General features: G+C 41.8%; 1 protein-coding gene across 1 annotated transcript in view; it reads left to right on the forward strand.

Annotated features, from left to right (window-relative positions):
- LOC122560445 (rho GTPase-activating protein 17-like) overlaps positions 1-14,852 on the forward strand; it is a 50,786-nt gene extending 35,934 nt beyond the window's left edge. The window contains exons 11-13 of the mRNA XM_043711077.1: positions 2,559-2,728; positions 4,997-5,644; positions 13,811-14,852. Coding sequence (XP_043567012.1) covers positions 2,559-2,728; positions 4,997-5,644; positions 13,811-13,941 — 949 coding nt within the window. The 3' untranslated portion in view covers positions 13,942-14,852. The remainder of the gene's footprint in view (positions 1-2,558; positions 2,729-4,996; positions 5,645-13,810) is intronic.
- The last annotated feature ends 5,822 nt before the right edge of the window (positions 14,853-20,674 follow it).

Consider the following 20,674-nt stretch of genomic DNA (forward strand, 5'->3'; position numbering starts at 1 on the left):
CAGCCTTCGAATTAGAGGGGGTAAATTCAGAACAGAAATGCGGAGATATTTCTTCAGCCAGAGAGTGGTGGGTCTGTGGAATTCATTGCCACAGAGTGCAGTGGAGGCTGGGACGCTAAATGTCTTCAAGGCAGAGATTGATAAATTCTTGATGTCACAAGGAATTAAGGGCTACGGGGAGAATGCGGGTAAGTGGAGTTGAAATGCCCATCAGCCATGATTGAATGGCAGAGTGGACTCGATGGGCCGAATGGCCTTACTTCCACTCCTATGTCTTATTGTCTTATGTTCTCCATTAACTGTTCATTCTACTGTGACATCTAGAAATGGGAGTCTGTTGTCGTTTTCTTACTCTTTTTTTGTGAATTTTATGCCAGTAAGGGTACTGTTGATGATTTTGTTCTGTTTTATAATGACAAAGGTGTCATCCACATAGCGACCCAAAGTTTGGGTTGGATTTTGAGGAGGACTGTTTGTTTGAGTCTCTGCATTACTGCTTCTGCTAAGAACCCTGATATTGGTGATCGCATGGGTGTTCTGTTGATTTGTTTGTAGGTCTTGTTACTGAAGATGAAGTGGGTAATGAGTCACAGGTCTATTAGTTTGAGGATGTTGTTGTTGCTGATGAAGTTGGTGTTTGTATCCTTGGTTCCTTTAGTGGTGCAGTTGGTGTTTGTATCCTTGGTTCCTTTAGTGGTGCAGTCAGTGTTTCTTTGGTGGTGGTGTCAACTACAGGAGAAATGTGTGTATTTTGGATTCCAGAAGGATATGGGACAGCGATTGACTGCTCAAGGGGAGAGATGGATATGTGTCTGGTCAGAGCCGAGAGTGTAACTAGTCTAAGGGAAGTTACAATTTTCAACGTGTCTGGTAAATTGGAGGGTCAGTTTAATAGTTACCCAGGTGTTAAACTAGGTTTTTCATTGTTATACATTTCCTTGGTGAGTATTTCCTGATCTGTATGCAGAACCCTCTGAATTCTCAGATTTAAATGGAAAATTTTGGTGCATTTCACGTGGAAGAGATCTCCATGATATCTGCTCTTCAGTTTTCCAGACAATTCCCTCAAAGTCTGTTCTTACTATTCCGCACGGTCCTGCATTCAACTTGCATCGACGCAGCACAAACAACTACCTGACTGTTGGAAAATCTGGGAATTATAACCATGATAAATAATGCATTATGAAAAGGATGATTTTGATTTTGGGCGATTACTATTGTCTGTCACTTAGCCATCAGTTCAGTAATGCTGAACTTGCCTTCCACATGATTTATGTAACAATTTTCAGAGGAGTTTACATTTTTCATTATTTTTTTAAACTAATCTATAGAGTCATACAGCATGCAAGTGGACTCTTTGTCCAACCAATCCATGTCAACTATAATCCCAAACCAAACTTGTCCCACTTGCCTGTGTTTGGCCCCTTTCCCTCCAAACTTTTCCTATTCATGTACTTCCTATCCAAATGTCTTTTAAATGATGTAACTCTACCTGGATCCACCCCTTCCTCTGGCAATTCATTCCACACACAAACCACACTCTGTGTTTTAAAAAAAAAGTTGCACCTCATGTCCTATTTAAATCTATCTTCTCCCACCTTAAAAAATGCCCCCTAATTTTTTAACACCCCTACCTGAGGGAAAAGACCCTTCCTATTCACCTTGTTTTTGTACCTCATGATTTTATGAAACTCTAGATAAGGTCACCCCAGAACCTCCTATGCTCCAGTAAAAAGTCCCAGCCTACCTTCATCACGCAAACCTTCCATTCTTGACAAGATCCTGATAAATCTTTTCTGAATCCTCTCTAATTTAATAATATCCTTCCTCTACAGGGAGACCAGAACTGTATAGAGAATTCCAGAAGGGGCCTCATGAACATAGTGTACAACCTCAACATGACATCCCAACTTCTATACTCAATATCTGAGCAATGAAGACAAACATGCTAAATGCATTCTTAACCACCCTGTCTCCATGTGACACAAATTTGAAAGAACTAAATGCCTGAACCCCTAGGGTGTCTCTGTTCAACAACACAACTCCAGGTCCTACCATTAATTGTATAAGTCCTGTTGTTTGTATTATCAAAATGCAATACCTTGCATTTATCCAAATTCAATTCCGTTTACCACTCCTCAGTCAATTGACCCAGTTGATCAAGATCTCTTTGTAATCTTAGATAATCTTCTTCACTGTCCATTATACTACCAATTTTAGTGTCATCTGCAAACATACTAGTCATGCCTCCTGAATTCTCATCCAAATAGTTTGTATAAATGACAAATAAAAGTGGACCCAGCACCCTGTGATTTTGTGCTTCTATCTCTTTCTCTTTTCATCCTCGCTGATGATTAAAGGTAACTTTATTTCTCTCAAACAGTTGTGGGATCCAGCAACACAAAGTGTTTCAGCACCTTGATTTATTAAAGTGAACAATGAAATTAGTCAAATGTCTGGATCATACAGTTGCAGCTTTGAACCTTTTGTGGAATGTTGTATTTTACAGTACTCACTTTCTGTTTGGATTTCATGTCAGTAATCTTTGTATCCTTCAGCCCTTCAAAGTCCAAAGAGCCTGCTGGCACTCCGCCACCTGTCAGAAATGATGCTAACACAGCCAGTGCAGGGGTGAGCCCGTCACAGCCAACTGGCACAGGGCCCACTCAGCTCAACGTTGCTGCAGGATCAAATACAACGGGTCCTAGTCCACACGTAATCAGAAGAGGTGAGTTCTCATTATAAATAACTAACATGCACAATAATTTGCTAAAATCATGTCATACATTTAAAATCATGCAAATACAGATTTTTTTTGTTGTTCAAGTTGAAAGCATAACTACTGGGAAAGGTGTATTTGCCATAACATTAAGAAACCAGATGTAAAAAAAAAAATGAGGCTATATTACAAAAATTAAAGTTGCTGTTTTGCTTATTCTGGATTGGATGCATTCTAATTTGCTGAGAGAAAAATGGTTATTTAGTCATAATAGCACAGAAGTAGGTTGTTTTGTCCATTGGGTCCATGTAACACTACAATGTAATTCAGAACCTCTGATCCATCCCTATAGCCCTGAAAGTAATTTGTTCAAGTGACCATATAATTGCCAAAAATGTAAAACTTTTGAAGGTCTTGGCTACAATCTCCTACCTTTTTAAATATAGGGGTGGTGCCAAGAGACTGGAAGATTGCAAATATTACACCCTTTTGGAAGACTGAATATAAAAGAAGAATATTAAATCTAGCAATCTCTGGCCAGCCAATTTTATTTGTGGTGAGATGCTTTTAGAAAATGAATAGCAACTTGGACAATGTACCTAGGCTTCTGGCAATGGCGAGCAATGAGAGAACACAGTGGCTGCAAACAGATACAGGCAGGTCTAATAAGTGGGTAACAAGGTGAAAGAGTATAATGTGAGGAAGCGTGAGGTTATTTACTTTGGCTTTACAAATAGAAAATAATATTTTTCAAAAGGAATGCAATTTCTAAATGTTGATGTTCATAGGGACATGGGTGTACAAGAAAGACAAAGTTAACATCTAGGCACAACAAGCAGTTTGAAAAGTAAATGACACATGGTCTTTTATTGCTGGGGCCTTGGAGTACAAGAATAAGTAAATCTCGCTATGGGGTTTGTATAGTGGAGAACTAAGCACTTTTTAAGGACAGATATATAAGTCTTGAACCGGTATAGCAAAGTTTCATTAGATTGGTTCCTGAGATGAGAGGATATTTCTATCTGAGACACTCAATCCATATTCTCAGCAGTTTAGAAAAATGAGTTGATTTCATTGAAACATACAAGATCCTGAAAGACAGAGGCTTGGATATTGTTTCCCATGGCTGAGGAATCTACAAAAGAGAGCCCAGTTTATCAGTAAAGGATTGGTCAATTAGGTCTTAGATGAGCAAACATTTTGACATTGAAATGTATGGAAAGGTACCTCAGAGCGTCAAATATGCTCGATCTTTGAGTACATTTAAAGCAAATTAGTTTGTTTTTTGCTTTGTCTCAGGAAGTTGAAGGCATCAGAATTGGTGCCACAGACCATTTAAACTGAAGGGTCTCCTTCTGTGCTGTACTCGATCAGGATTGAGAAACACCAGATCATCTATTATTTCATAGAATCCCTACTGCGTGGGAACAGGCCATTCGGCCTAACAAGTCCACATTGACTGAACAACATCCCACCTAGACACACTCCCTACCCTATTCCTGTTTACCCTGCATTTCCCATGGCTAAACCACCTAATTTACACATCCCTGGACACGATGGGCAATTTAGCATGGCCAATCCATTTAGCCTGCGTATCTTTGGACTGTGGGAGGAAACCGGAGCACCCAGAGGAAACCCTCCCAAACCTGGGGAGAATGTGCAAACTCCACATGGACAGTCGTCCGAGGCTGGAATCAAACCAGGGTCCCTGTCGCTGTGAGCCACTGTGCACTTCCATTAGAATATTCTAAAACAATCCAGGTTTCCCCAATTTATATCTTTGCTCTTTAATTTCCTTTGTTTCAGATGCTTACCTACTCTCATTGTAAAAGATTCAGTGGTCTCTACCGTGTGCTCTCCCCTTGATCTTCATTACCTGTGAGAAAAAGCTTCAAATTTTCTTCCTTTCCCTTTGCTTCCTTTCCTTCAAAGCATCAGAGAAATGCTCAAGTAGAGCAGCTTATGACAGTTAAGGGAATTGATAAAAATAAATCATGAATTTGGTGTAGAATAAATGGCATGAGCAGAATATTGGCAAGCAGATTCAAATTAGTGAGTGGTAAATTTCAAACTGTATGAAAACATAACAATGAACCAATGGAATGGATTGATGATAGGAGTAGTGTGGATACCTTGACAATTATTAAGGGAGTGATTGGATGCCATATCTTGGAGTAAATGAATTAAAATAAGGTGATTGTCTTCTTCCCTTGCACTTAGCTTGTGATCTTGTGTCTTTTAATGTTCATATTAATCGTTTTTTCTTTTTCTTTCAAGCAACGAAAAAGCCTGCTCCCGCTCCTCCAAAACCTACAAATCCACCTCCTGGGCAACCTGCAGGTCATGGAACTAACCAGCCTGCTAGCCAAGCTTCCGTGCATTCACCAAAGCAGCCTAACCAAGTTGCCAGTCCATCTCTGAGTCAGCCTGGAAACTGGAGTCCTGTTCAATCCCATGGACAGTCAGTTTCTCAACCTACGATCCAGCCACGCAGGCATTCTAGTAATCTAATGGTTATTCATGCTCCGAGTCACCCCCCACCTCAACCTCCAGCACAGCCTATCAATCCTTATCCATGTAAAGCACCTAGTGACCAAGTAACCGATCAGTCCTCCCATAGCCCACCTGACACACCAACTCCTCCCAGCACCCCTCCATTAGGAACACACAATACAAGCTTCCATTTAAATCAGCACTTCCCACATGGCCAGGTTTCCACAGCAAATCAGGACCTGCAACCCCAGCAGTCACTTCCCCCCCAGTTTGCCACTTTGCCAAGAGCACGACCAGTACCAAAGCCGAGGAATCGACCCAGTGTTCCACCACCTCCACAGCCAGCTGTAACAGTCCCTGCTACAAATTGTTCCAGTCCTCCAGAACATGCTTTGCCAAATGTGGCAACTACAGCTTCAAAAATAGTTACTGGTGAGTATTTTCAAACAACTTGCAGATATTTATAATTTGCCTTTTATATGTATAGGAAATTTGGGATTTCAGTGCAGTTGCAGTATTTTTCCAAGAACCTTCCCAAACCTTTAATCAAAGCTTAATGTGCTAAATAGGAAAAATAATTTATTAGGTCAATTAACACCAAAGGTTGTTGATGGATTTTCAAGCTTTCCTTAATGACAGAGTTGACATCACCTGGTGCATGAAGGGGAAGACACCTCAACAAAGGATTTTAGGGAAACATTTCAAGAGAGGAATGTGTAGCAAGATTGGAGAGGTTTTCTAAGAAAATTCCTCTGGACAGTGAATGACTGATCAAAGCTCAGTGGTGCCAACGAATGAGAAAGTAGTCATAGCTAAGGTGCTTTCAGAGAAGGAGAGTTTTATGTGTAAGAAGCATCACCTTTTGCTGTATTACCTAGCACAAAGAAAACACTGTTGTAGTTGTTGGAAGTTAGATATCTAAGTCCCAGGTCATCACTGAAGGAATTCCTCGGTAGATATTTTCTAATCAACCGGTTCAGAGATGTTATTATTCACATCTCTGGTGTAGGTAGGACTTGAACCTAAGCCTCTGGCTCACTGGTAAGGATACTACCACAGCACCACGAGAACCCAGTTCCTCAAGGTAGTGTCCTAGGTTCAACTATCTTTGGCTATTTCATCAATGTCCTTCCTTTATCATAAAGTCAAATGTGGCATGTTTACTAATTGCACAATAGAGTTATAGAGTTATGCAGCATGGAAGCAGACCCTTTGTCCAACCAGTCCACACCAACCATGTTCTCAAACTAAACCAAACTGCGCTTGGCCCATTTCTCTCCAAACCTTTCCTATTCATGAAATTATCCAAATGTCTTTTAAACATTGTAACTGCCTACTGGCAGTTCAAATCATACTACCCCTCATGTTCTTTTTATATCATTCACCTCTCACCTTAAAAACATGCCCTCTAGTTTTGAACTCTCCCACCCTTGGGAAAAATCCCTTGGCGTTCATCTTATCTCTGCTCCTCATGATTTATAAACCTCAATAGGTCACCCTTCAACCTCTTACACTCCAGTGGAAAAAGTCCCAGCTTTTCCCGCCTATTTTTATATCTCAGCATTTCCAATCTGTCTCATACTGAAGCATTAGTCCATATGGACCAAGACCTGACAATATTCAGGCTTGGGCAGAAATTACAAGTCACATTTGTGCCACACAAGTGCCAACATGAGGGAATCTAACCATTTTCCCAATACGTGCAATGGCATTAATATTACTGACTTTCCCTAGTTTCATTATTCTGCGCATTAACATTGACCAGAAATTGCACAAGACCAACCACATAAATAATGTGACTACAGGAGCAGGTCAGAGGTTAGGAATTCCATGGTGAGTAGCTCATTTCTAGACTCAGTAAAACTTAGATATTTAGGAACACCACCACCTGCAAGTTGAAAATGTGTTGCTGGAAAAGCGCAGCAGGTCAGGCAGCATCCAGGGAACAGGAGAATCGACGTTTCGGGCATAAGCCCTTCTTCAGGAGGCTTTTGCCCGAAACGTCGATTCTCCTGTTCCCTGGATGCTGCCTGACCTGCTGCACTTTTCCAGCATCACATTTTCAGCTCTGATCTCCAGCATCTGCAGACCTCACTTTCACCACCTGCAAGTTCCCCACCAAGCCCCACATCCTGATGAAATTACATTGTCCTTCCTTCACTTTAGTGTCAAAATTCTGGAATTCTCTCCATACAACTAAACTGTAGGTGTACCTTTTAGCCCCCAATGTACTGTCACCTCGTGGACTGGAGTGTTTTAAGAAACCAGTTCACCACAAGCTTCTCAAGAAATCAAGGATGAGTACCAAATGCTGCCGTAGCCAGCAGCGCGCTCATCTTGTATTTTAATCATTTTATACTGTCAAATTTCTTTAAGTGAGTCAGACGCTGGGTGAGTGTACTCGCCATCACTAAGGAGAAGTTTCTGGAAACTGGAAGTTCTGAAAGTGGATAATTACCAGGACCAGATGGATTACTTCTCGGGGTGTGAAGGACGTAGCTGAGGTGTTTTGGAGACATTGGTGATCTTTCAGGAATCACTGCTATCAAGGACAGTCCCAGAGGATTGGAAAATAACTAATGTAACACCCCTGTTTAAGAATGGAAGGGAGGCAAAAGGCAGGAAACTATAGGCAGGTTAGTCTGACCTCTTGTTGGTAAGATTTTGGAGTTCATTATTAAGGAAGAGATTGTGGAGTACTTGGAAGTGCTTGGTAGAATAGGGCTGAGTCAGCAAGGCTTTGTCAAGGGGAGGTCATGCCTGACAAATTTGTTAGAATTCTCTGAGAAAGTGACAAGCACGTTAGACAAAGGAAATCCAATAGATGTGATCCATTTGGATTTCCAAAAAGCCTTTGACAAAGTGCATCACAGGAGGCTGCTAATTAAGATAAGAGTCCATGGTGTTAGGGACAAGGTACTGGCAAGGGATAGCTAATTGCCAGTCAGCCAGAGAGTGGAGATAGAGGGGTATTCTTCAGGATGGCAACCATTGGCTGGTGGAGATCAGTGTTGGGACCATGCCTATTCATATTATACATTAATGATCTAGGCAAAGGAACTGAGGGCATTGTTGCAAGGTTTGTACATGATATGAAGGCAGGTGAAGGGACAGGTAGTGTTGAGAAGTAGAAGTTGCAGAGGGACTTGGACAGGTTAGGAGATGTGCAATTTCTTCAGTCAGAAGGTGCTGAATCTGTGGAACCCCTTGCCTTGGAATGCTATTGAGACCAAATCATTAAGTGTGGTTAAGACAGACAGATTGGCTTTTGATTAGTAAGAGGATCAAAGGTTTCCGGGAGAAGGCAGGAAAATGGGGTTGAGAAACCTATCAGAGCTGAAAAATGTGTTGCTGGAAAAGCGCAACAGGTCAGGCAGCATCCAAGGAGCAGGAGAATCGACGTTTCGGGCATAAGCCCTTCTTCAGGAATGAGGAGGGTGTGCCAAGCAGGCTAATATAAAAGGTAGGGTGGAGGAAACCTATCAGCCAGGATCAAATGATTGCAGCAGCAGACTCAGAGGGCACAGTGGCCTAACTCTGCTCCTAATATCTTATGGTTTTCTGGAAATCAAAATTAGAATATCAATTTTATTTTTCACATTGGCAATCTTTAGTCATCATGAAGGTTCCTTCCCAGGTATGCTTGATTAATATTAATACATTGAATTAATTTGTGACTAATAATATTACATGCCAATGCCTTCACAGGTTTGGGAGGAGACTCTGCGGCGAGGTTGGTAGATTTCAAACCGTTTGCACTAGCAGCTAGTCTTGCTGTTGCTCGCTGGGCAGTGCTTTGTCAAAGTTGTGTCTGATGTGCTTTTGAATCATGCTAAAATTAGTGCCTCATTTTTTGTTTGCATCTGTGCACAAGTAAATCCCAACACTTGGAGGTTAAGCTCTTCCATGTTCATATTCTTCTCTAGCATCTCTTAGAACAACTTCACAGGAGACAGTAATTAAAATCTTGTTAATGTGACTCTCATCATGAAAAGCTAAGTTTAGTTCCAACTTCCTTTTCACACTACCCTTTCACTCAGCAGCTCTGGGGAGTAACATTGCAATTGCGTACAAGTAAAATGAACTGGCTATGGGGAGGAGCAAAAGAGATAACCCGGCCCACAAAGCCTCCAAGAGAGAAGTCATTTCGTCATTGTAACCTAGAATATTGGTGACGTCACATTTTACTGCCGGAAACTGAACATCGAGTAATGGGAGTCATTCCAAATATTAAATCAAACTGATGTCTGAGATCCCTATATCAATGTCATGTAAGAGTCTTGTGAAGAAGAGTAGGACAGTACAGTGTCATCATTAGAGAATCACAGCGATCTTATTTTCCATCTCCTTTCCCTTCCTCTTCCTCCTCCTCCTCCTATTCCCCCACCCACCAAAAAAAATCCCTACTCCATGCCAAACTCAACACTACTGATCAGCCTGCACGACACAAGATTGTGGCATGATTCGGATAAACTGGATAAGTTCCAACTTCACTCCTGGGCAAGTTTAGGCATAATCCGTCTCAACTGCATGGCAGTACAAGACTTGATGTCCTGCAGGCCCTACAGAAAATCTGGATAAATGCAAAAGAATTTGGATGGATACGATCCTTAGAATGCCACAGATCAAGATTAGCTATTTGGGCAAACCAGTGTCAATTCTAGCTAAAGAAGTAAACTAAAGCATTGACATTTGTGCCTTTATGGAGAAAAAAATGTGCTTTTCAGAGTTTGTGAAACAATATGGGCACCAAGCAGGGAGATAAAAAGCTTGGGTTTTACAGAGGGCATAAAACTGAAGATGCTGTGGGTTTTAGGAAGGATGTTAAGATTGATGGAAGCCAGTGGTAATGAGTGGGATGCACAAGAGGCCAGGGAAAAGGAAAGGTTGAGGGAAGCATTGTTGAACTGGAAGAGATTTCAGAGAGTTTAGATAGTGTTGATCTTTGACCTTAAATAAAAAAATAGAACTTTAAATTTGAGGCTATACAATAAAGCCCATGTAATTCAGCAAACTTAAAAATCCCACAACACCAGGTTCTAGTCCAACAGGTTTATTTGGAAGCACTAGCTTTCGGAGGGTTGCTCCTCCTTCAGGTGGTTGGGGACTATAAGATCGTACACAGATGTCTTATGATCTTGTACTCCACAACCATCTGATGAAGGAGCAGCACTCCGAAAGCTAGTGCTTCCAAATAAGCCTGTTGGACTAGAACCTGATGTTATGGGATTTTTAACTTTGTACACCCCAGTCCAACACCGGCACCTCAAAATCATAATTCAGCAAAGGTATAGTTCTGCGAATGGCACTTGGAGCAGCTCTTCTTCAAGGATTAGGGACAAATAGCTGTTGTCAAATGAAGGCTGCAGCTCAGGTGCAGTGTTATTTGGCTCATAAAGGCATAGTACAGCATATAGTGAAAAGAGAGAATGTTTTACAGCAAGTGAAATATTTTTGAAGTGGAGTTAGCTGTAATATAGTGTGCTGTAATGATGCATTTCAGTGAACTTGAAAATTCATTCTTTCTCTAAAATTTGTGTGTCGAATCTCCTATCCTGTCTTGAACTAATCAAGAGAATGTAATTCCACTCTAACCACATATATGCTAGACTGGGCAACAGTCTTTGGATTGAATGGGCAGCAATGCTAGCTGTGTGGGAGCCTAGCGATTTATAATATGCTGTTTTAGAGCTGGATGTAATTATAGTAATGTTCACCATGTATGCAGTTTGCATGAGGATATTAGAGCATGCATGTTCTAATATTATTTGGTCCTCCATTACTTCAATGTAGAATTATGTAATGTGCTTCCTCTGGGCATGTGACCTTGCCAACTTTGTGTATTCTGTTTACCCCATAGCTTCAGTTGCAACCAAATGGCTTTTGTGTCTAGACTCTGATAAACATACTGCATGGTAATACTGTATTTCCATACAATGGAAATAGTGTGAATTTAAAACAAATCTGAGTTAGTTTGAAAATACTTCAACTTTTGACTAGTTAGTTTTTTCAGTTAACAAGTTAGTTTGAAGGCTCTAGAATTATATGTATATGAGAGAATAAAGATCAGAGAATTGTGGATGTTTAAAAACTACAGTTTCACCCAATAATAACTCTGCTGTTCTCAGCCAGCAAATTTCCACTGACTTATGCTCAACTGAAATGGTTTAGTGCGTTGGTTTATTAACTTCTTTCGTATCACATTAAGATATCATGATCAAGCCAAGTGCTTAACTCCAGATCAGCTATATCATGGTGATTTTATTTAGGCAGCTAGGATCACAATAGAAGTGAACCTATTCACATTGCTGACTGTTCAGCCTCAATTTGCTGAAAGTGCGATCCTGAGATTCCTGCCCTTTGTTCTTATGTCCAGTTTTTTTTTTAAGTGTGGGACCCAAACCAGTAAAGAAATGAAACACATTGTAATTCACCCTAGAATAAATAACAGCTGCATTTGTAGGCTAATTAAATTAAAATTTAAAATTAAAATGATGGAAAACTAAACTGGGGGGAGAGAAAAGATAAGCGATTAGAATGTTTAAAATGTTAACTTTTAATTATAAGACAAATCTTACTTCATAAATTCATAAGATATAGGAGCAGAATTGGGCCATTCGACCCGTCTAGTCTGCTCCACCATTTGATCATGGATGATCTGCTCCTCACCCCCATTTTCCTGCCTTCTCCACATAACCTTTCACCCCATTATCATTTAAAAATCTGCCTAACCTCTCCTTAAATTTACTCACTGTCCCAGCATCCCCCGCAGTTTGGGGTAGGAAATTCCACCGATTCTCCAACCCTTTGGGAGATGTAGTTTCTCCTCAAATCTGTTTTAAACTTGCTACCAGTTACCCTGAGACTGTGAGCTCTAGTCCTAGAATGTCCCACAAGAGGAAGCATCCACTCCACGTCTATTTTATCCATGCGTTTTATCATCATCTTGAATACATCCATTTGATCTCTCCTCAATCTTCTAAATTCCAGAGACTACAGGCCTAAACTGTTCAATCTGTCTTCAGACGACAAACCCCTCATCCCTGGGATCAATCTAATGAACCTCCTCTGAACTGCCTGCAATGCCACCAAGTCTTTCCTCAAATAAGGCAATCAAAGCTGTGCACAATACTCCAGATGCTGTCTCACCAATATCTTTTCCCTTTTTAGAGGAATTTATACTTCTCAAGTCATGTAATTTGCATTTTTCCTGTAATTGGGTCAAGCTATTGGATGCAATTAGTTGATAGCAAATAAATTCTGGCCAGAACAAGTGTATGTGAAGCAAATAAACTCCTATAAATAAATGTTCACTTATCCTTTCACAGAGTAAAATTCTAAAAGAGTTTGCATGCATGATTGTCTGCATCTGCAGTGTCTCCTCCCCCTATGAGACTTTGATATGCTGCCTATTCATTTAGTGAGACGAAGTGCTGCTTATACTAAGCAGGAAAAGCAATTGCTTTCAGTGTATCTGGATGTCTGTCGATCCTGGCGCTTTATTGTTTGCTTAATTTTAAATCCGTCATTCAGCAAATATTTGTTGAGATTAAATGAGATTGATTAATTGATGTCAGAAGGCTTAAACCCAAGTAGCAGAATGAGAATTTCTTCATGCTACCCTGCTGTGGAAAAATTTCAATCTTTGCTAATGGTTGTGCCTGTAGGCTGCTGGGGCCTTACAAATCTTCAATGGCCTTCACATCAGAAAAGCTGTATCCGAGAACAGGTTGATCCTTACTAATAGTGGATACGGTTATCAGTGTTAGTGTGTATCAGAGTTCGCATCCCTCTACTGTAGTTGGCACAAAGCTCTTAGATGTTGCACATACAGTACATGTAATCTGCAGACACTGTGTGGTTACCCGCCAATATGGAAAAGCCTTTTAGGATTATGGCTTCTAATTGTAAACTATTCCATTAAAAAATGCAGATGTCTGACCAGGAAAGTACTGTTTGAGCAGAATGGGGAAAGTTAATGGTAAGACATGGGCAAGTGATTGGCCAATTAATCCTGCTAATTCAGTGTCAATTTAATGCATGCTTTCCAGTCTTGTTACTAACCATTCATCACACTGCTTGCCTGCACTTGTACTAATAATGCATGGGTAAAGAGGACTACTAGACATCAGAAAATGCCTGCATACACCCTGAATTTGATATGCAGTAGAAAGTATTCAGTTGGGTTGTTCAGTGGTTAATGTGCAAATGATAGCAATTCAGTTGCTTCAATTGTGACCAACATTTATAGATCCTATTAATGTCACAAGTTATAGAGTAGGAGGGTGCTAAATTATCACAGGTTTAAGAATGGAAAGTACTGTAGTACAGATCAGTGATGCATCATCTCCAGAGGCAGCATCATGTTCAGACTGGGTTTATAGTGAAGTTCTAGGAATGTTCCCTTTTAGTTTATCAAAGGTTACGTTTAAAAAAATGTGCACTGCTCACTGAATTAGCTGTTGGTGTGTGCCTTTCAAGCCATCACCCCTGTTGTAATGGTGGAGGTTGTAGAGGTGAGGTAGCCATCCAGGAATAGTATCCTAGCCACTTGTCATGTTTCTTAGGGTATCACTGATGTTTTATGTTTACTGCCAGATTCTGATTCTACTGTGCAAGAGCAGGACTCGAACCAGCCTGTGGAGTTAATGTCTGCTGCAGGCAACTCTGAACTTGGAAAACATGAGCAGCAAGATCTTGACGATGACTCTGAGAGCACCGCTTTGTGAAGGGTCCTGACACTCCTCCATTTGCACCGCTAAGCTATCCTCTTAGAAGCTTAATTCTGCTGCTGTCAAAAGGATATGCCAGCTACAAAAAAAATAACTCAAGAAAGGAAATAAAACTCTCTTGGTTGTTTTCTGCTAGATGTGCTCATGTTGCATGGAATATGATTGAAGATTTCATCAGTGCCACTATCATGATCCCATCAATGCCACTATCATGATCTAATCAATGCCACTATCATGGATTCATCAATGCCACTATTATGGTCTCCAAACTGATCCTCTGCTTTGTTTGTAGTTCAGACAGGAGATTCTTCTGAAAGACATTCATTCATTGCAAGAAACTGTGATTGTATGAGAAACCGTTCCCCATTGGGAGTTCAACTGTGGGTTAATAGCCAACCATTTGGTTACATTTGGGTTTCTAGTGCCTTATTCAATTGTCACCAAGTTTCTGGATGGAAACTCACCATGGTCTTGTTTTCTTCTTTCTTTTAAATATTGTACTCTGAGCAGTATCCAGATTTTGTACAAGTAATTATTTCTGTGTTGAATTAAACACATGCAAGAAAATGGTACTGGACTGAGACAGTCTGCTCAATCTGTACATTTGTATTTATCCTAATGCGGTTTGCTTGTAAGATTAATACTAAACCAGTTGTACTTGGTTGGTATTCATTTTGCTATGTTCTTCTGTTTAACATAAAGTGCACTTCTTGCCTTAGGTCTTGTTTTGCATACAAGGCAGTTTTCTAACTGATTAAATCTGAATAAATGACACTGTTTTCATTAGTCTGAAAATCTGTTATGAATTATAAACAAAAATACATTCTGAAGAAAATGTGTACAAATTACATACATGTATTAAGAAAATAAAATGCACCACTAAGCTGGTTGTTTGTGGGCAAGGACTGCGTGTTCATGGTGCTTTTTGTTTTAAAATGACAAATAGAGATGAAGGACAAAGTCACAAACCTGCAAGCACCAAAAAAAAATTGAAAGATCAAAAGAGGATGCAAGATAAATTGGGAAGTAACAGCTAGTTCATGCAAAATTGTGTCGTGATGATCCTTGACATTATTGAAGATAAGGAGTTCCATAGTTTTAAGGTTCTGGGAAAAGATACTGTTATGAGTAGAAGGCATTAAGACTAATCTAAATAGGAGTTTATTGAGAATGCAATGAGAAAGGATAATTTCCCACACATTCTTTCTGATTGAGCGACAGGACAGAAGAGCTCTGAAGTGCAACAACCATGGTAGTGTCGACAGAATAAAGAGAGAAGTAGTTTTTCTGGAAAAAAGCATATCACCTTTCAAATGGACAGCTGTACATATTAGAAAAAATTCCAAGATATGAGAACAGTATTCAAGTGTTGGAGGGGCCAACTTTGTGGAAAAGTGGGAAAGAAGTATAAAAACCCTTTAATTTCTGTGGATACTCTTGTGGTTGTAGGACATCCTAGAGCCAATGATGTGTTTTTGAAATGTTGTTGCTATTGTAATGCAGAAATATAGAAGTGAAAATGGAACTTTTCCGAAATTTAGAAGAAAGGAAAGAGTTAGAATGTAGAAAGTGGAACCATGTTAATAAGAATGCTGGTTTTGGCATTGGCTGAAACAAGGTCAGCCAGGAAACTGGATGTTTGAGATGGGGAGATGATGTGAACAAATGAATTCTCCAGGTGAACAGAAAGTATACTGTGTAGCATTGGCGAAACATAAACCAAGTTTAACACCCCTTAATCACTCCTTGGTGAAAATGCTCAACTACGTGAGACACTCTCTCCTTGACCTTCCCCATGCTTAATAAAGGGTTAACCACCAAATTTCAGATGAGGCGCTTTTGACTATTGGAGCCAGAAATGCACAAGTAACAGAGGGAGGAAACTGCACTGGGAGAGAGACCCAGCACACCACGAATCTTTGAGGAGCACCTCTGTATCTCCAGCTCAGCCAGGAATGGTGTGGTAGGTACCTGTGTTTTGCCAAGCAGCAAGTGACTGAACTGTACTACATTCTGCAACCACAGAGGAGTGAGAACAGCAGTGTTATGGAGATGTGGGCGTACACGTATCTTTAAAAGTTAAAAGCTAGCAGTGACAACACCAAGTGTTCTCAATAAGAAGCAATGTAGCAGGTGCTCCAGCTACTGGGGTAGCTTGGTTGCCTGGAAATGATAAAGCAGATTTGAATTAGGCCAATCAGTTTAAATTATACCCTAAAAAATACTAAACTCCAATCCAGTTTGAATTTAGTATATTAACAATCTTAAAAGCCAATGACACAATCCAATGCTTTGTGGGTTTAAGACCAGTGAAGATTGAACAGTTGAGAGGAGAACTGCCAAGCTTCCAGCATGTAAAAACTGCCTGAGAAATAGTTCTGTCAAAGGTACCTTTATCAATCAATAACATGTGAAGCAGAATCCCCGAGAAGACAGGAATACAGCGAAGACTGAAAACTGACTGGTTTTGAGATAAGTTCTGTAAATCTTAATCAGGTGTTTTATTGGACTAGTATTGTAGAACGGGAAGGTAAAAGATCGAGGGAGGAAGGAGTTGCGAATAGTTGTTAGTTAAACATTCTCTGTTATACTTTAAGAAATAAAGTTATAAATTTTTATTTTAAATAGTTCTTGACCTCTTGAATTTTCACAGATTACTGCATGAGATAAATCTTTTCTGTGTTGCAGGTTTTAAATTAGCAGAGGGGCTTACCCCATGTCGTAACGGCAGTTCGTGGCCATCAAAACCCCTCCTGGCCCTAAACTTATACATTAGTGGCTCTTTCTTGTTGGGTGCAGGTACCTCCCTGCTGCAGCTATGGATAGTAGAGGGGATTTCAGTCTTTTCATTGACCAGAAAGAAGGATGGAGCATGTGCTTAGTGGCATTCCCAATGATGCAGGGTACAGTTAACTATACAATAAACTCTCGGCCCCATGTATCAATGAGCACAGAGGCTGGAATACGGTGTGTTTATTGGTACTGCCTGTAATTTGAACTTCATGCTGGATTGCAGGATGAGAGTGAGGGCTGAGAGGCCCATGTTATCCTGAATGTTCTCAGCAGTTCCAGGAACAATGGGCTCGGTTTTAGCCAGCCGCATGATGCGAGACACTGTATCCTGTTGGGACTCTGTCAGTGAGGGTGAATCTCTACTGGGCCAAATCTCAGCTGTTTACTGTGGGTATTGGCAACCTTGTCTAGCAAAGAATAAAGAAATGTCAGGAAATGTATTGCAATGGGTTCAGGTAACTACCAAAGCTGACTAGCTACAAGCATCCAGGGGCAGTGAGGGTTCGTTGTGAGGATGGAGTGATGCAATCAATGACTGTAATTTGTTGAGTTCTGTGTCTAATTTTGCAAAGAACCTGAATGCAGTATTGTCTGTGTTTGACTGCTTAAATTACACTCCTCCGCTGACAGGACCTGTGATGTAATTAAAAACAGCCAAGAAGCCCTGAGTGTGTTTACTTACACCACAGGTACAATTAGTGAAGTCTAATTTGCTTCCTTCAGATGAATAGCATTCCACTGAAATTGGGAGGCCTTTGTACCACAGTGTCACTGTCTCTCCCTCTGAGCCAGACAGTCTCTGTTCAAATCTTCCTACAAGGGAGGTGTGTCATAACCTGTCCAAACAGACTGAATTAAAAAAATACTTTTGCACTGAAATTGTACATTAACATTCTCGACATCAGTGCTGAAGGTATTGAGAAGTAATAGCAGGCTCCTTGTGTGGGCCCACAGTACTTTTAGCTGTGTCAAATTGCACATTCCAGGCAAAATATAGGATAATATTGCCCTCGTGCGTTCAGACAGCAAAGACACAGCTTTCAGATTGCACCAGGTAACACCATTAATTGCAAACTACAAGCTGAAAGAACTGTGGGTGATGTAAATCAGAGAGAATAATAGAAATTGCTGGAAAAGCTCAGTAGGTCTAGCAGCACCTGTGGAGAGAAATCAGAGTTAATGTTTTGGGTCGAACGACCCTTCCTCAGAAGTGATGGCACTAAGAAAACGGATTATATGCAGAACATAAGGTGGAGGGAAGGAGTAAGTGATAGGTGGGAATAGCGCCCAAAAAGAGAAGAACAGTTGGACAGACAAAGGAATTGATAATAATGTGGCTGGGAGAATGAATAGCTATTAATGGGGATGGTTAGCGGCTAACAATGGGTTCTGTGTAATAGCCAACCACGTGATAACAAGTGAGGAGCAGGAAAATCGACGTTTTGGGCAAATGTCCATCAGGAATCGAGGCAGGAAGCCTCCAGAATGGAGAGATAGATGGGGGATCCAGGTTCGACCGTATAGGCTCCACCGTGGAGGTTTCCTGCCTCTATTCCTAATGAAGGGCTTTTGCCCGAAACATTGATTTTCCTTCTCCTTGGATGTTGCCTGACCTGCTGTGCTTTTCCAGCACTGCTCTGATCTAAACTGTAGTTTTAAGTATCTGCAGTCCTCACTTTTGCCTATTATAGGCTATATTGCCAAGAACATGCACTTTAGTTCAGGATACACCCATAGAGCAATCTGTGTGGGGTAAATGGTGAGCAAAGATGGGCATTCCAGCAAAATGAGTCAAGCTCAAAACTGGTTCTAAACTGAAAGTTAACATTTGCTGACTCATCAAATAATTTTGCTGCAGTAAAGCAATTTGCAACTATGGAAAAACTAGTGTGTGAATGGAAAAGGAAGGAATCTCCCTGATAAAAAATGCCCATAACCAAATTAGAAATAGAATTCCCACAATGAGGAAATAGGTCCTTCAGCCCAACATGTTCACACCAATCCTCTGAAGAGTAACTCACCCAGACCCATTCTCCTACTGTATATTTACTCCTGACAAGGGCACCTTGTCACCTGAACACTACGGGCAATTTAGCATGGCCAACTCACCTAACCTGCACATCTTTGGACTGTGGGATGAAACCAGAGCTCCCAGAGGAAACTCACGCAGACACAGGGAGAATATGCAAATTCCATACAGACAGTCGCTTGAGGCTGGAATCGAACCTGGATCCCTGGTACTGTGAGCCACCGTGCTACCCTACTGTATATTTCTGGTGGTGGGGTCTGTTTGGAGGTGGTGGAAATGTCGGTGGATGATTTGGTTAATGCGAAGGTTGGTAGGGTGGAAGGTGAGCACCAGGGGCGTGCTGTCCTTGTTGCGGTTGGAGGGGTTGGGTCTGAGGGCGGAGGTGCGGGATGTGGATGAGATGCGTTGGAGGGCATCTTTAACCACAAGGGAAGGGAAATTGCGGTCTCTAAAGAAGGAGGCCATCTGGTGTGTTCTGTGGTGGAACTGGTCCTCCTGGGAGCAGATGAGGTGGAGGAATTGGGAATACTGGATGGCACTTTTGCAGGAGGTAGGGTGGGAAGAGGTGTAATCCAGGTAGCTGTTGGGGTCGGTGGGTTTGTAAAAAATGTCAGTGTCAAGTCAGTTGTCATTAATGGAGATGGAGAGGCCCAGGAAGGGGAGGGAGGTATCAGAGATGGTCCAGGTAAATTTAAGGTCAGGGTGGAATGTGTTGGTGAAGTTGATGAATTGCTCAACCTCCTCGCGGGAGCATGAGGTGGCGCCAATGCAGTCATCAGTGTAGTGGAGGAAGAGGTAGGGAGTGGTGCAGGTGTAACTACGGAAGTTGGACTGTTCTCCGTAGCCGACAAAGAGACAGGCATAGCTGGGGCCCATATGGGTGCCCATGGCTACCTCTTTGGTCTGGAGGAAGAGGGAGGATTCGAACGAGAAATTGTTAAGGGTGAGGATGAGTTCAGCCAAACGAATGAGAGTGTCAGTAGAAGGGTACTGTTGGGGACGTCAGGAGAGGACGAAACAGAGGGCTTGAGGCCCTGGTCATGGCGGATGGAGGTGTAGAGGGATTGGATATTCATGGCGAAGATGAGGCATTGGGGGCCGGGGAAACGGAAATCTTGGAGGAGGTGTAGGGTGTGGCTGGTGTCTCAAACATATGTGGGGAGTTCCTGGCCGGGGGGGGGATAGGACAGTATCGAGATAGGTGGAGATGAGTTCAGTGGGGCAGGAGCAGGCTGAGACAATGAGTCGGCTAGGTGGTCAGGCTTGTTTTTCCTGGGAAGGAGGTAGAATCGGGCGGTGGGGGGTTCCCGGACTATTAGGTTGGAAGCTGTGGGTGGGAGATCTCCTGAGAGAAGGAGGTTCTGTATGGTCTGGGAGATAATGGTTTGGTGATGGGGTTTGGGTCATAGTCGAGGGGGCAATAGGAGGAGGTGTCTTCGAGTTGGCGTCTGGCTTCAGCGGTGTAGAGGTCAGTGCGCCAAACTACCATTGCATCCCCTTTATCTGCTGGTTTGATGGTGAGGTCGGGATTGGAGCAGAGGGAGTGAAGGGCTGCGCGTTGTGAGGATGAGAGGTTGGAGTTGGGGAGGGGGGTAGACAGGTTGAGGCGGTTAATGGCCCGGTGGTAGTTGGAAATGAAGAGGTTGAGGGCAGTAAATAGGCCAGCGTGGGATGTCCAGGTGGATGGAGTGTGTTGGAGGTGGGCGAAGGGGTCCTTGGAAGATGGGTGGGAGTCCTGATTGTAAAAGTAAGCGCGGAGGTGGAGGCGGCGGAAGAATTGTTCGACGTCACGGCGTGTATTAAATTCATTGATGTGTGGGCGGTGGGGGGTGAAGGTGAGTCCTTTGCTGAGGACTGATCGTTCGTCCTCAGTGAGGGGGAGGTCAGGGGGAATGGTGAAAACTCGGC

Source organism: Chiloscyllium plagiosum, chromosome 21, assembly GCF_004010195.1.
Source record: "Chiloscyllium plagiosum isolate BGI_BamShark_2017 chromosome 21, ASM401019v2, whole genome shotgun sequence".
NCBI classification, from domain to species: domain Eukaryota; kingdom Metazoa; phylum Chordata; class Chondrichthyes; order Orectolobiformes; family Hemiscylliidae; genus Chiloscyllium; species Chiloscyllium plagiosum.